The sequence below is a fragment of the Camelina sativa genome, unplaced genomic scaffold (assembly GCF_000633955.1).
Source record: "Camelina sativa cultivar DH55 unplaced genomic scaffold, Cs unpScaffold00604, whole genome shotgun sequence".
NCBI classification, from domain to species: domain Eukaryota; kingdom Viridiplantae; phylum Streptophyta; class Magnoliopsida; order Brassicales; family Brassicaceae; genus Camelina; species Camelina sativa.
Genome location: NW_010921753.1, coordinates 18,739 through 32,572, shown reverse-complemented (window position 1 = coordinate 32,572; position 13,834 = coordinate 18,739). Strand labels below are relative to the sequence as shown.

The window sequence follows — 13,834 nt, the reverse complement described above, 5'->3', positions numbered from 1 at the left end:
ACTCTCACAATAAAAAGTACTAGGTAAACAACCCGCACATAGTGCAGATAAATCGATTCAAATAAAATTATTATGAGTAAAATTATTATTTGAGATCTAAGATTCGTTTGTATAAAACAAAATATGTAACTAATTTTTATTAATATTCAAATTTGTGAACCGTGAAATATTTGAATGTAGAAAAGAATTTTAACATGGTGGAGAAATTTGTATGGACTTTATTTTAATAAAATATGAATAATTATCAATTTTAAAAAATAATTTGTTGTTTTTTAAAGAACAGTAATATAGATTCAAACTAAATGGCTACAAATAGTTTTAATGAATTTTGATTTAAATCTATAGTGGCATAGATGTAATTAGTATAATTAATGAGGGTTATTTGCTAAAATGTGCTTCGAGCTCTCTGGCGACGATACATATCAGCATTTTTTCAAGAATGTTTCTCTATTAATATATAGGGGATGTTGATTATTGCTCTGACGCTAATATAATTAATTGAAACACTTTAAAATCTTATTATCAAAAGGTTAAAGAAAATGGTACAATGTTGAAACAAAATTTTGTGAGTAATCTTTAATTTGTATTTACAATTATACTAAACTATAGTATATGATTAAAGCTATTCATGTACCATTCTTCAGTAAGAAAATCTTTTTGTTGCACTGAGAGAAAAGTTAATATGTGGTAGTCAAAGAAAATCATCAATGTATGAAATTTGAATAATTAATAATAATATTGACAAAAAAACTCAAATGAATTTTATCTGAAATTGCATACATATACCACCACAAATCCTTCATATGAATAAAGTGTATAAAGCTAATTATTCGTTAATTATTTTTCTTGTGAACTATGTGATATCTAAAGAACAACAAAAGTAGCTGCTCCATGGTGGTTCCCCCGGCGATGCATGTGGCTAAGTACCCTTTATCAAAGTCACAAAATCTATTGATAGTGTCGATCTCTAAAATTTTTAAACTGTTCACGGAATTGTCTTTGATACAGCATGATATCGCATGTGACATGTTGCTAGCTAGCCTCTCTCCGAGTTTCCATAGACCTATCATTTATGTTTATTGTTTATGTTATCTGTCATATTTGTTATAAGCTTGTGTTCCAAGATTATGTATTTTTATCTACCATTTGCTTTCCTCTCTTGGGTTGATTGAATGAATACAAGTATGTTTTGCACAAACAAAAAGAAAAAAAAAGTAACAAATGAAAGGTGAAAATTAGAAAAATTATATTATTTTTTTAGCTGGCAAAAAACAAATGCTTTGCTGGAATAAATCTACAAATTTATATTTTACTAAAAATGATTTGGTCCATGATGAACCTTATCTTGGATACATAGAAATTTGAAGAAAATGATATAATGCATTTAATTATATTTATATTTGTTTCATTGACTTTAGTCACCTCTTTGTGAAATTTAGAATACAAAGATTTCTTTCTTAGTTTAGGTGAAATATGAAGCATCTTTTAAATAGTAAATTTATATTTCCAGTTTTTTTTTTTTTTTTTTTTTTGNAAAAAGATATTTCCTGATTGACACTTATATATCTGTTTGTTACCTGATGCCACTAAAGCCAGACATATAGGCTATCACTACTAAGAAGAACACACAGGTGTGTTTCTTCTGTCTTTTTTTTGTTTTTTTGAACATCAGGGTACATATGCTTCTTCTTATTTTCTAGATTTGTAAGACCTTCTTCTTTTTTTTTTTCTTTGACATCAGGGTATGCTCCTTATTTTGTAGATCTGTATGAACTTCTGTTTTTTTTTTCTTAAACAATTGTTTTGAATTATGTTCTTACACCGGTTTGACACACATATATTTGTCTCTTTTGATTTCAATATGATTGTTCATATACTGTATCTTATAGATAAACTAATTAGTTCTCAAACAAATAGGGATAACGAATCTTATGAGAAACATCTTTGGGTATATATATTGGATGTTGAGGTTAAAATTTGTGGTTTAATTTTGTTGTTGTTGGTAGAAAGTGGGAAGAGACCGAAACAAAGATGGATGACAAGATGAGGAAGCTGTACAGTTGTGTCATCTGTACCAAGTTGTTCGACGAAGCAACAGCCCTGAATGGATGTCGCCACATATGTAAGCTCTCTCAGTACCCTCTAACTATATTGTTTTAGTCATTTAGGCTTTTGGATTTCAATGTATTATGTACCTTTGGTATGATTTATTTTGTTAACTCTCTTTCTATTTCGCGAGTCCAGTGTTACATTGAGTTTCTTTTTTCATTTAATTTTGATTTGCTCCTTTAACTATCGTAGACTCCTAATAACAAAAAGAAAGAAAAAAAACTATTTTTTTAATAACTGGGAATTAGTTTAGGGTTCAGACCAAGTTCATCTCATTAATTAGCTAGTCGTCTTGGACTTGAATTTGTTCTAATACTAGAATCACTGGGAATTAGTTTAGGGTTCAGACCAATCATGATTGGTGTGAGTCTTCATTTATTCTTGATATTATTTGTTTATCCAGTACGAGAATTAATTTTTCTAATACTAGAATCATTTATTTCTTATATTTATTAGATTTGATTCAAAGATATACATATTTTATCTTCGAGTAATTTTGTTTTCTGATATATCTGTAAACAGTTTGCTGGAAATGCATTCATGGCAAGATAACAGAACATGCCTGGCACTGTTGTCCAATCTGCTATGCTGACCTTGGTCCAGACCCTCTCAGAAGACTAAGGTATGTACTATGATCTATTTTATCGAAAAATTTTAAGAATACAATAGTGTTAGTTCTTCTGGTATATTTTGTTAATAGTTCATATATCCTTTGAGAACACTAATTCTTCAAATTAATTTCGTTAATGTGCTTGACAGATTTGACGACCCCCTTTTGCTAACAATGGAAAGGGAGAACTTGCTTTCAGATACTGAAGATGAGGAGGCAGGATCAGATGATGACTATATGGAGGAATCTGAGAGTTCTGATGAAGATGAAGATGAGGAGACCGATTCTGATGATGGTCTCAAAGACATGGTGATCGACGCGAAAGGGAAGGCTAAGATCTGAAAAATAATTTTTCAAGACTATATTTCCTGTCTTTCGCAAATGTTATGTTTTAAATAATTTCTTTTGGATTCAAACCCTATTTGCTTTTCAGTTATTTTGAATAAAGGAAATATAAAAATTTGATTTTATCTATAATTTATTTAAAGAGGATCATTTCAAGAATCTATTAAGATAAATTTATCAACTATGATTTGTAAACATAATATTTTTTTCAAAGATTTATGAATATTATTATTCCAATGTTGCAACAAAATTTGAAAAGAGTTACAGCTTTTTTAGTTTTTTTGCTTCATTTTATTCAATACGAGTAACAGAGTTTTGAATATACAGTGAATAAGTAGATTTACAACATATATATTTCATGCAATATATATGGATTGTACATTGATCCGAGCAACAAGGTTTACGTGTCGAGCGATAGATATATGTGGTTGAGCGATTAAGCTTATGTAGATTAATTAGGCTTACGAGGATGAGGAATATAAATGGCTTAATTATATGAGTTTATTGGAAAAGTGGTTTTCGTAGCATTAGGTAATAACGAATGGGTATTTTATATACTAAGCATGCTGTTCTACAAATTTAAATTTCTCTCCATGATTTTGTCGATGATGTCTTGTTAGTCGTCTAAATTGTTTCAAAAGTGGAATACTATTAAGAGTAAGTATTTTTTTTTTTTGATAATTCAGAAGTTATCCTAAAGCCCAAAGACTAATCTCTTGGGGTCAGGGGAAACCATGTTAAATTTCGAACCCTCGTGGCAAATGCTACTCGAACCTAGATGGCAGGATTTTTTTCCCTTTACCACTAAACTAAAGCGACTTGGTTAAAGTGGACAATGATTGTACATATAGTTCAAAGATTAAGCCCTAACTATATCCAATTATCTTATCTTACGGCACTATATATATACAGTGGAATTTTCCAATCTTGCTCAACAATTGCAGAACCTTGTATATAGTTAATTAGTGCTTAATCTTTATATGGAACAGTGTTAAGAGAATTAGTACGTAAACATTGTTTGCAGCCGAAGCGTACCGTGCTGGTTCATATTTTACTGTTTTTTTTTTCTTCTTTATATTCGGTGATTTTCGATCACCCATTGTGGTTGTACTTCTTATATTTTTTGTTTTTATAAAATTGTAATACGTATTTCACAGTGGCGGACCTACGTTCAAGTAAAGCAGGTCACATGACCTGGGTAAATTTTAAAATTTTCGTAATGGTTAATGAGAAAAAAACACATATACTCTCATCAAAAAAAACTTTTACTTGTGTTTGACCTGGTATAAAATTCATCCTGGGTCCACTATTTCATCTATTTATTTGAAGTAATGTGTTAGATTTTGGTTTTATAATTTTCAAGGATATTTTAAGATAATATAATTTTAAACTTGAAATTTTTACTTTCAATTATCGTTGAGTTTAATTAGTAATATTTAGAATATTATATATGGAAAAACAATACTAGTATTAAATACTAATTAACCCGTGCGTCGGGTATACATTAATAAATGTATTAATAAATGTATGTATCATCCTTACAAATTAAAATGTAATGTATTGTCAATTTTTGTCCTCCAATTTATTTTTATTTTTTGCAATATGTATAAATTTTTACATATGATTGATTTTTTAATAGTCTAATACTATACCTCAGTTCTTAATATATTGATGTTTTAGAATTTTTTTTGTTCCTAAGAAATTTATATTGTAAATTAAAAAACTGAATTTTTTTTTTACTTTCTGTTTTTTTTTTCCAACATATCATGTTATCTAAGATTTATATTTTCTCTTTCTACTAAAAGTAATTACGAATTAATTTATTAAAAAAATAATTTTTTTTTAATATATGTAAAATTGTCAAAATATCAATCTATTAAGAAAAGAGGAAGTCTATGCAGATATTTTATCAATGATTCTTATAATTCAAAAATCTTATAACTTTTGCGGTAAAAATTTGACTGCCCACAATCATAATTTGACTTCAAATATTTTTCATAGTCTTTTATTTTTAACTATTTGACCACAAAAATTACTACAACCGTTAATTTTATAATTTATTTTATCACGTAATTATATAATATAAAATCATTTTCTAGTTATCTTATGTCTCTTGTTCTTTCAATTTTGTAATAACTTTAGTTACTTCTGTAACTTATAATTTGATGACACAAACATCGCAATTCGCTGTTAGCAGAAACCCAAAGAAGTACTATTATTATTATTATTATTATATATATATTTTTTAATAACTCAGGAGTGATCATAAAGGCTTTCTAGGTCCAAAGACTAATTTCCTGGGACCGGAGGAAACTATGTTAAAATTCGAATCCCCGTAGTCGAACTCTGGTGGCGGGACAATATTTGAATTGTTTTTGTTTTGTCTTGGAAAGAACAAAAGAATAAGAAAAAAAAAGACATAGGAATTAAAGAAATACAAAAATGTCAAATATCTAAACCTCGAGCAAATTGTTTTTTTCTTTCTCAAAACCTATATACTTATTACCCAATGAGTAAAATGTTAAATTCTAAACCTTTTTTTTACCAATGTGTTAGATGTCGAGTCTAACAGAGAAGAGTTAAGAGTAACATAGAAGAAATAGAGATTAGAGAAGAGAAGAAGACATAAGAGAATAAAAGAGAGGTGATAATTTATGTTCTTAGATTGATAAGGAAACCCTAAAATGAGAGACCTTCTTAAATACAAATCCCAGTTGTATATTAACTTAAACGGAACGTTTAGACATTATTTATTGATAAAGACTTAACTCTCTTTCTCTCTTAAAGAGTCTTTTCTATAATTAGCTCCCACTTGACTTTAGCCACCATGCAAGCTCTTTTCTCTTTTGTTATGAGTTTTCTTCTCATACAGGCCATGAGAGCTCTTAGTCTATCAATACTCCTCCGAAATTGGCCAATCTTGTTTTCAAGGTTGAAATTGGGAAATAAATCCAACAAGTTTGACATAGGTTCCCAAGTTGAGTGCTCCAAATCAGAAAAGCCCTTTCCACTGTACCAACAGTTTTGTTGTATTATTTTCCACAGCCTTACGCTATTTATGAATTTTTCTAGCTTAATAGTCCACTCAAGTGATGGAGTAAGGATGTTTAGAAACTCTTGGACAATGTACTATGTTGGTAGTTGGTACTGCAATTTTAAGCTGGGACAGTTGAAACTCGGGGAACGTTGTTATGTTGAAAAAACTTCAGTATGTAAGCAACCCGGCCAATTCTTGCTGAAATCTTGTTAAGGACCAAAATACCTATGTGTCAACTTTTCGTTCCTTTTTTGAACCAGAGACTTCTGCCTATAAGGTCTAAAGTTTAAATACACTCAATTCCCCACTCAAACTCAAAATTTTTGCGGTGCTTAATTATTAGCTTCCCTCTGCATTCTATCATGAGCTACCTCTAAATTTTAACTGAGCTTCACCAGAATGTTCTCACTATCCTTCAATAACTCCTCTACATGAAGATTAATCTGTGGTGTCTTCATACCTGAACAACCTTGGAGGTTCACTGCCATAGATAAAAATTAAAAATCCATGACATGTTTTGAATGGAAAAAAACTAAGATGAATTGTATCAGTTTTCTGTTTAAGGAAAACATTGCATCCAAGAAGAAGGTCTTCTGCTTTCAAAACAACGTAAATACATCTGCTTTTAGAACAACGTAAATACGTCTCTAGAGACCTGTTGACTACTTCTGTTTTGAAAGCAGCTCTCACATGTATCTGAGGATGGGTATGCAGTACACTTGTGCAATACTGATCCTTGCAGCTTAAGTAGCTCTCACATCAAAAACTACTGAGAAAAATACGGTCTCTATCAGATATCAATGGTTCAGAAAATTTGTGGAGCTTCACCACTTCTCTTATGAAGGCTTCTGCCATTACCTTTCTCGAACATGTGTTTCAAAGCAATGAAGGGGTTGTACTTACTCTCACAGTCCACCATATACTCTCACAGTCCACCATCGCCATGATATAGTTAAAGCGTTTGGCCTTCAACAAAATCTAGCTCACATCAATCCATACATGTTTTAGGATTGAGAGAGGTGACAAAACTCTGCTGGTGACAATGTAACATACTTGTTCTCTTGACATGTTTGGCATTTGGTGATAAAAGCCACTTCATGCCTCTCCAATGATTTCGACGCTCCTTTGAATTAAAAGCCATACTTGGCTTCACATAGCACTGGAGCGGAACTATTCTAGTAAATTTGGAATGAAGGGAGATCCTGAAAGCAGAGCCGGCTCTAAGTTAATAAAGACGAACCGAAGAACTCATTCCAACCAACCAATACAAATACCACTAGACTAAACACACTTTTCTGAAAATAAGGTTGAAAGTTATATATAAAATACACAGCAAAAAATAAAGCCACAAGCTCATGCTTCATTGGCTTGGCCTTTGGGCCGGCTCTGCCTGCAAAAATCAGAAATCTTCCATCTTTATATAACTACCTTTTTCTAATTGAAAAACCAACGTTAGACCAAAGTACTTTCTAATTCTAATAAAATATTATATATTTCTTTTAAGGAAAAGTATGTAATTATTTTATACTTTTGGTTATTTATAAAAAAAGAATTTTTTTTTTCAACATCGGTCAACACTGATCAACATCAGAACTACAAATAAAGCATCGAAATTAGATAGTTATAGTGTTTGTACACATCATACATGTTTGTTTATATATATTGTTATGTAACTTATGTGATGACAATAACTTTTATAATTAACAAAATATTTATATTGTTTATACGTGTGTGACCATGTATTGGTGTATAATATAACTTTTGTTTGAAAAATTACTAGGTGATAGTCGGATTAATCGAAAATTAGTGTAAAAATTTATTAAACTAATATATATATATATATATATATATGTATATATGATATCAATTATATGTATAGTTCAGCTCCTGTTAATGAAGAAACAATTTAAAATACATAACTATAATATTTTTTTAAATTGTGGTAAATACATGAAAACATATTTTAAAAACTAAGTTTATGGTTTTATGAGCATTATTGTTAAACATCACAAAATTTTAATCTAAATGTTGAATAACAGACGGAAAAAAAATTATTGTATATTTGTAAACTAAAAATAACCGGATAAAATGGAGAATAATCGAATTAGACGAAACTTAAAAAAAAAAATATTAATTAAAACAGATAGGATGGAGTCTATCGATTACACATAAAAATAATAGAAGCTATCAAACATCTTTCGAACAGAAGTAGTCAACAGGTCTCTAGGAACTTCAACTAATCATTTTCTAATACAAAACGGAAAGAGAATAACTTTTGAATGTTGCAGATTATAAAATAAAAATTTTTAAAAAACTTTTTTTTTAATGTTCGACTTTGTTATTTGCTGATGATTCTTTGTTTTTCCTCAAAGCTGATTATAAGAACAGTTCAAACCTTCTCAAGATCTTCAAGGTTTATAAGAAAGTGTCTGGTCAAATGATAAACTTGGACAAATCGGCAATCACCTTTGGTGCAAATGTTTATCAACATACAAGAGACAGAGTGCAACACATTCTCCATATCTCTACTACGGCTGGGGGAGGTAAATATCTTGGTCTCCCATAACAATTCAATGGAAGGAAGATAGAGATGTTTAAATATATTCAAGATAATGTTCAACAAAGGACAGAGAGCTGGCATACAAAATTCTTAACAGCAGCGGGTAAAGAAACTCTAATCAAGGCAGTAGGTTATGCGGTGCCTGTTTTCTCCATGAATTGCTTTCACCTTCCAATGGAGATTTGTTCAGACATAGATAGCATGATGGCTCGGTTTTGGTGGGGTACTACAAAAGACAAACGTAAAGTTTCCTGGGTAGCTTGGAAGAAGATGGTTGTGTCTAAAAGGAATGGTGGTCTAGGCTTTCGGGATCTACACATGTTTAACCAAGCTCTTTTGGCTAATCAAGCATGAAAACTAATAAATAGACCCCACTGCCTTTTATTCAGACTCTTAAAAGTGAGATATTTCAGAGATGAAAGCTTTTTCACGGCCAAAAAGAGGAACAAAGCCTCTTATGGATGGAGCTCGCTACTATTTGGTCGGGAACTATTGGAAAAAGGAATCCAAACAAGTATTGGAGATGGCTCTACTACGAACCTTGCTTCTGATCCATGGTTGCCAACATTACCTGCTAGGCCCCCACGGGTACTACCAATGTCCGACTCTACTTTGTTGGTGTCAGACAGTATCAATCCGTTGACTCAGCAATGGGATGAAGATAAAATCCAACAAGTGATCCTGCCTGAAGATCGATATCTGATCTACAAACTATTCCTCCCTACAAAACCATCATCTGATACTTACTTATGGAGCCACACCAAAGATGGAACTTATACAGTTAAATATGGCTATTGGCTGGCGATGAATTCAAGGATGGATCAAGAGAGACCACAACCACCATTGTCAACTTCACCGTCACTGGCAACTGGAATCTGGCATATGCAGATAACACCAAAGCAAAAATATTTTTTTTTGTGGCAAGTGGCATCAAGGGCTATTGGAGTGGGTGAGAATTTACTTAAACGAAACATCAAGGTGAATCCATACTGTGCAAGGTGCTGTTCTATACTTGAAACAACAGACCATATGCTGTTTTCATGCCCATACGCAATTCAAGTCTAGAGAAAGGCAGGTTTTCCCATTTCCCAACTATGCGATCCTAACAAATTGGCTGAAGAGAAGTTATTGTCACTTATTGCTCTATATAAAGATAAGGCCTTTGATGCAACATTTCGATATCAACCTTTTTGGCTTTTATGGCGTTTATGGAAATGTCAAAATGATATTGTTTTTAATAAGAAGTTAACAAGTGGAAGTACTCTCATCAACCAAGCAATATCGGATACAGAGGATTGGCTTACTCATACAGAAACAACGAACAACCAACCAGATCACATGAGAACTAGACAGCGATGCTCTGGATGGACAAGACCCCGACCAGGCTGGGTAAAGTGTAATTATGATGCATTACCTCATGAAGGTGACAGAGACTCTGGACTAGGATGGATAATCAGGGATTCAAACGGCCAAGTGCTACACTGTGCTATGGGTAAATTTCAAGGACATCTGACTATAGAAGAATCTGAATGCTCTGCTTTAGTATGGGCAATACAATCATGCTGGGGATTGGGATACTGTTCGATAATGTTTGATGGGGACAACATAAATGTCACAAGACTACTTAATGAAGATGGCCACAATCCAAGACTGAGAAGGTTTTTGGACACTATACGAGGATGGAGACATAATTTTATCTCAATGGTGTGTTAGGACTCGGATCAGATTATTGGGCCTTTGTGGGCCTTGTCCAAGGCTTATGGTTTAAGTCCAGTCTCTTTGTATTTAAGTTGCTTAGTTCTCTCTGTAAACGTGATCGAAAAGATCAATCAAAACATTCAAACACTTTCTTCTCTCTTGTTCTTCTCCTTCCTCCTTTCATTTCTTCTGATTTCTCACCTCCTTCTTCTTATTCTCATCTATTTCTGTTACTTCCTTGATAGAACCAAGTCTGGCTCTATCAATTGGTGTTTTACATTGAGAGGTTTTAGGAACTCAAGGTTTACTTAAAAAATGCATTTTACTCAAGAGAGTTATGATCTTATGCAACAAACGCTAGCTCATGTGGAACATATGATGTCAATGATCAATCACAAGAACACTATCTAGAAGCTCCCAGACATCCAGATTTCAGGATGTGAACACAACACTTTGAAGAACACAAAAATTTCTATTGGGAATTCTGTCGAACAAGTGGTGTGCGTCTCAACCCATAAAGTTTCTTATGATTATGGAGTTTCCAAGTTTCAGCGTGCAAAGGTTCCTGTCAAACGCAGTTACCACAAGGTTCGAAAAAGAAGAATGAAGAAGGATCTTTGTTCTAACTCTTTACAACTAGCCTTTAGAGTTCACTCGCCACGACATCGGTTGCATCTTGGTGACGATAAGTTTAATTCAATGGCAGTGAATATGGCAAATGATAATCACAATGCAGGAACTCGGAGAGCTTGTTTCAAACAACGATTCCACCAAATTCAGAAAAGAAGGTCAAGGGAAAGATATAGAGTGGTGATAGCTTCATTCAGAATGAAGCATTACTCATGGGTGGTTGCAAAGAAAAAGGAGAAAAACAATACTCTGACATTCTCGTTTCCTCCTCTGAATAAGTTGATTGTGAGTAATAATGTTGTGTCATCTCACACCAATACTAAACACACAATTGGCGAAGTGTGCTTGAAATTTTCTCTTGCCAAGGAAGTGTGTAAACGAAGCAGATTAATTGATCGACATGTTTATGGATCGTTGATGGATTTGTTGGGTTGTGATAGAAGGTTATGGAAGCTGCGAAGGATTCAAGAGAATGCATTTCAGGAAATCATTTGTAAGGTCAAGGAACTTCAAGCGACAACGTAGGCTCTACAATGTCATTATGATGATGCTATGACTTCAACAATTCATGCTGGAACGAACAAGACACTACCCTGCAACCAGGTAATTGCTAACTACAGTTGGGAACCAGGTGGATACAAGGGGTTAGGAGAGCTGAAAGAGTGGTGCAAAGAATTTCAAAATGATATAATGGATGGCGTTTTGAAAATGTTGGTCTGTCTTGGTGCTCACAATGGGAAGCTTGAAGCAAAACTAGAATTTTATACCCTTGCTTATCTTAGCTTTAAGAATGAGAAGTTGCTTATCACTAGATTTTCTAAGAGGGAGAGAGTTTTCAGGAATGGAGATTGGCTTTATGAATCTTCTGTTCTGAGCCGAGTGTGGGATCCTGGAGAACTTTTTGTTGAACAAGTTCTACATGACTGCTTCAAACAGCGCAGTGATTCTAAAAGAGCTACTTGTATATGGGAATTTGGTGGTATAGAGTTTAGACAATCTTGGTGGCATTGGCTAGAGAAGGTGGAAATTGGTTGTGGTGTGTTAAGATTAAGACTGAAGCTTCATAAGATTGGAAATAAGCCTTCTGAATCATCTGTCGTGAGCCGAGCGTGGGATCCGGGAGAGATCACAGCTGAACAAGCTAATTTAGACGGAATCTTAGAATTCTACTGTCATGATCAGATGTTCATGAAGCTGCAGAGTAGAAGGGTCACAGAAATTGAAGATGGAAGAACCATCATTGAAGGGTTACAAAGCGGCTTGGAGGTGTATCGAATATTTGTGAACTATAAGCAGTTGACAATTAACAAGGATAACAAGCTACAGGTTGTTGGTCATAAGAAGAGGAGCACAACAATATTGATCAAAATGTCAAATGCAGGCTTGATAACTTCATCAGAATTGGTGCTTCTTAGCCAGAGTAAAGATGCATATGAAGAGCAACGCTCCACTATTCCATCATGTACTGCCCGTGTGGGGGAGCCTGGTGGGATCTGGGTGAATGGTGCTTATATGAACCATAAACTGCAGGTTATCAAAAGTAATGATAGAAGTTGGGGTACTCCTAAGCTGAAACAGGGGATAATGATATGTGTAAGACATCTTCTTCAGGAAAAGAGGGAACACGCTTACGCTCCAACAACACTATTGAAGCTTCACATTTGTCATTAGAGAACAAATTGGTGCATATGGGGTTCTGAAAAGATTATAGTCGACTCTGCTCTTAACGAACACATGAAGCCGTGGAGGACTCGTGATAAATTAAAGACAGAAACTATGCATGTCTACCATGATACATGCTGGGTTAAGGAGAGTCACGGAAGCAGTAAAGGGGTTGCGCGGGAAAATGTGCTCGGGATCTTTTGAAACAACCCGACCTTTTTTTTTTAATAATTAAATACAATATAAACAATTATGCAGCCTATACTACTAAATTAAACCAACCCAAACCACGACTCCTCATTAAACCAATAACAACCAGTACACACAGCGGAAACATACCAACCATACAAAACCATTACAACATCAATACAATAACAATCCTAAGCATTCTATCCATCAACCTAGCATATCTCTATCCAAGGTTCCAACAACATATCCAACAATCCAATAACACACAAACGAGACCCTAGATCATCCTCCTCCTCATCGCCATGATTCCACAACACAAACCTGCACACCACAAACAACAATTGAGATGCGTAAGTATTATCACAAATACTTAGTGAGGCAATCCTCCCATCTACTGGGCTATACACACAAGCAACTGAGAAACCAATGCTTAACAAATGACAACCAAACACAAACAAACCAGGAAAATCACGAAAGAAGCAACTTGGTGTGGACCGACACCAGAGAGGTGACGATCGACACTGGCCAAACATGGTGTCGACCGACACCTAACTCGTGTCGATCGACACTCCCTTCACAGACGCGAACTGCACGAATCCGAACGACGAATCTCCGTTTCAATCCGCCTACAATCTGTCCCAAACTCTCCCAAAAGCCTCATGAACCTATAATAACCATAAAACAACCACCACAAGCAAGAACAACACCACAAAACACAACAAATCAAGCAAACAAAGGATTCTCAGGCTTAGATAAGCCATGGTCATGCACTCACCTTATCAACTGATTATAACAACCAATACAACCAGTTGAGACCCTCCTAACGTCTGAAACAGCCCAGAAACGCCCTACAACAAGCCACACAACCAAAAACGACTTATAGCAAAACTGGACAGAAACATCAGAAAAGAACAGTCTCAAAGACGAAACCCTAAAATGAAAACCAACCGTTAACTACCAAATCGCTCCGGTGAAAAGCTATCCCTAGACGTCA

The 13,834-nt window shown here is 33.8% G+C and overlaps 1 protein-coding gene across 2 annotated transcripts; it reads left to right on the top strand.

The window, feature by feature from the left end:
* Positions 1-1,604: 1,604 nt before the first annotated feature.
* On the top strand, positions 1,605-3,189 carry LOC104773650 (E3 ubiquitin protein ligase DRIP1-like). 2 transcript variants are annotated; one of them, XM_010498295.2, is made up of 4 exons: positions 1,605-1,631; positions 2,007-2,122; positions 2,632-2,731; positions 2,869-3,189. In XM_010498295.2, exons 2-4 carry the CDS (start codon positions 2,032-2,034, stop codon positions 3,059-3,061), a joined length of 384 nt encoding a protein of 127 aa, XP_010496597.1. In that variant the 5' UTR covers positions 1,605-1,631; positions 2,007-2,031; the 3' UTR covers positions 3,062-3,189. The 2 variants fall into 2 exon arrangements, with proteins under 2 accessions (XP_010496597.1, XP_019098259.1); XM_019242714.1 differs by lacking the exon at positions 1,605-1,631 and adding an exon at positions 1,713-1,742.
* The last annotated feature ends 10,645 nt before the right edge of the window (positions 3,190-13,834 follow it).

Coding starts and splice junctions, on each gene's coding strand:
- LOC104773650 (XM_010498295.2), top strand. CDS start 2,032: ATGGATGACAAGATGAGGAAGCTGTACAGTTGTGTCATCTGTACCAAG. Junction 2,123..2,631: donor GAATGGATGTCGCCACATAT/GTAAGCTCTCTC, acceptor ATCTGTAAACAG/TTTGCTGGAAATGCATTCAT. Junction 2,732..2,868: donor GACCCTCTCAGAAGACTAAG/GTATGTACTATG, acceptor TGTGCTTGACAG/ATTTGACGACCCCCTTTTGC.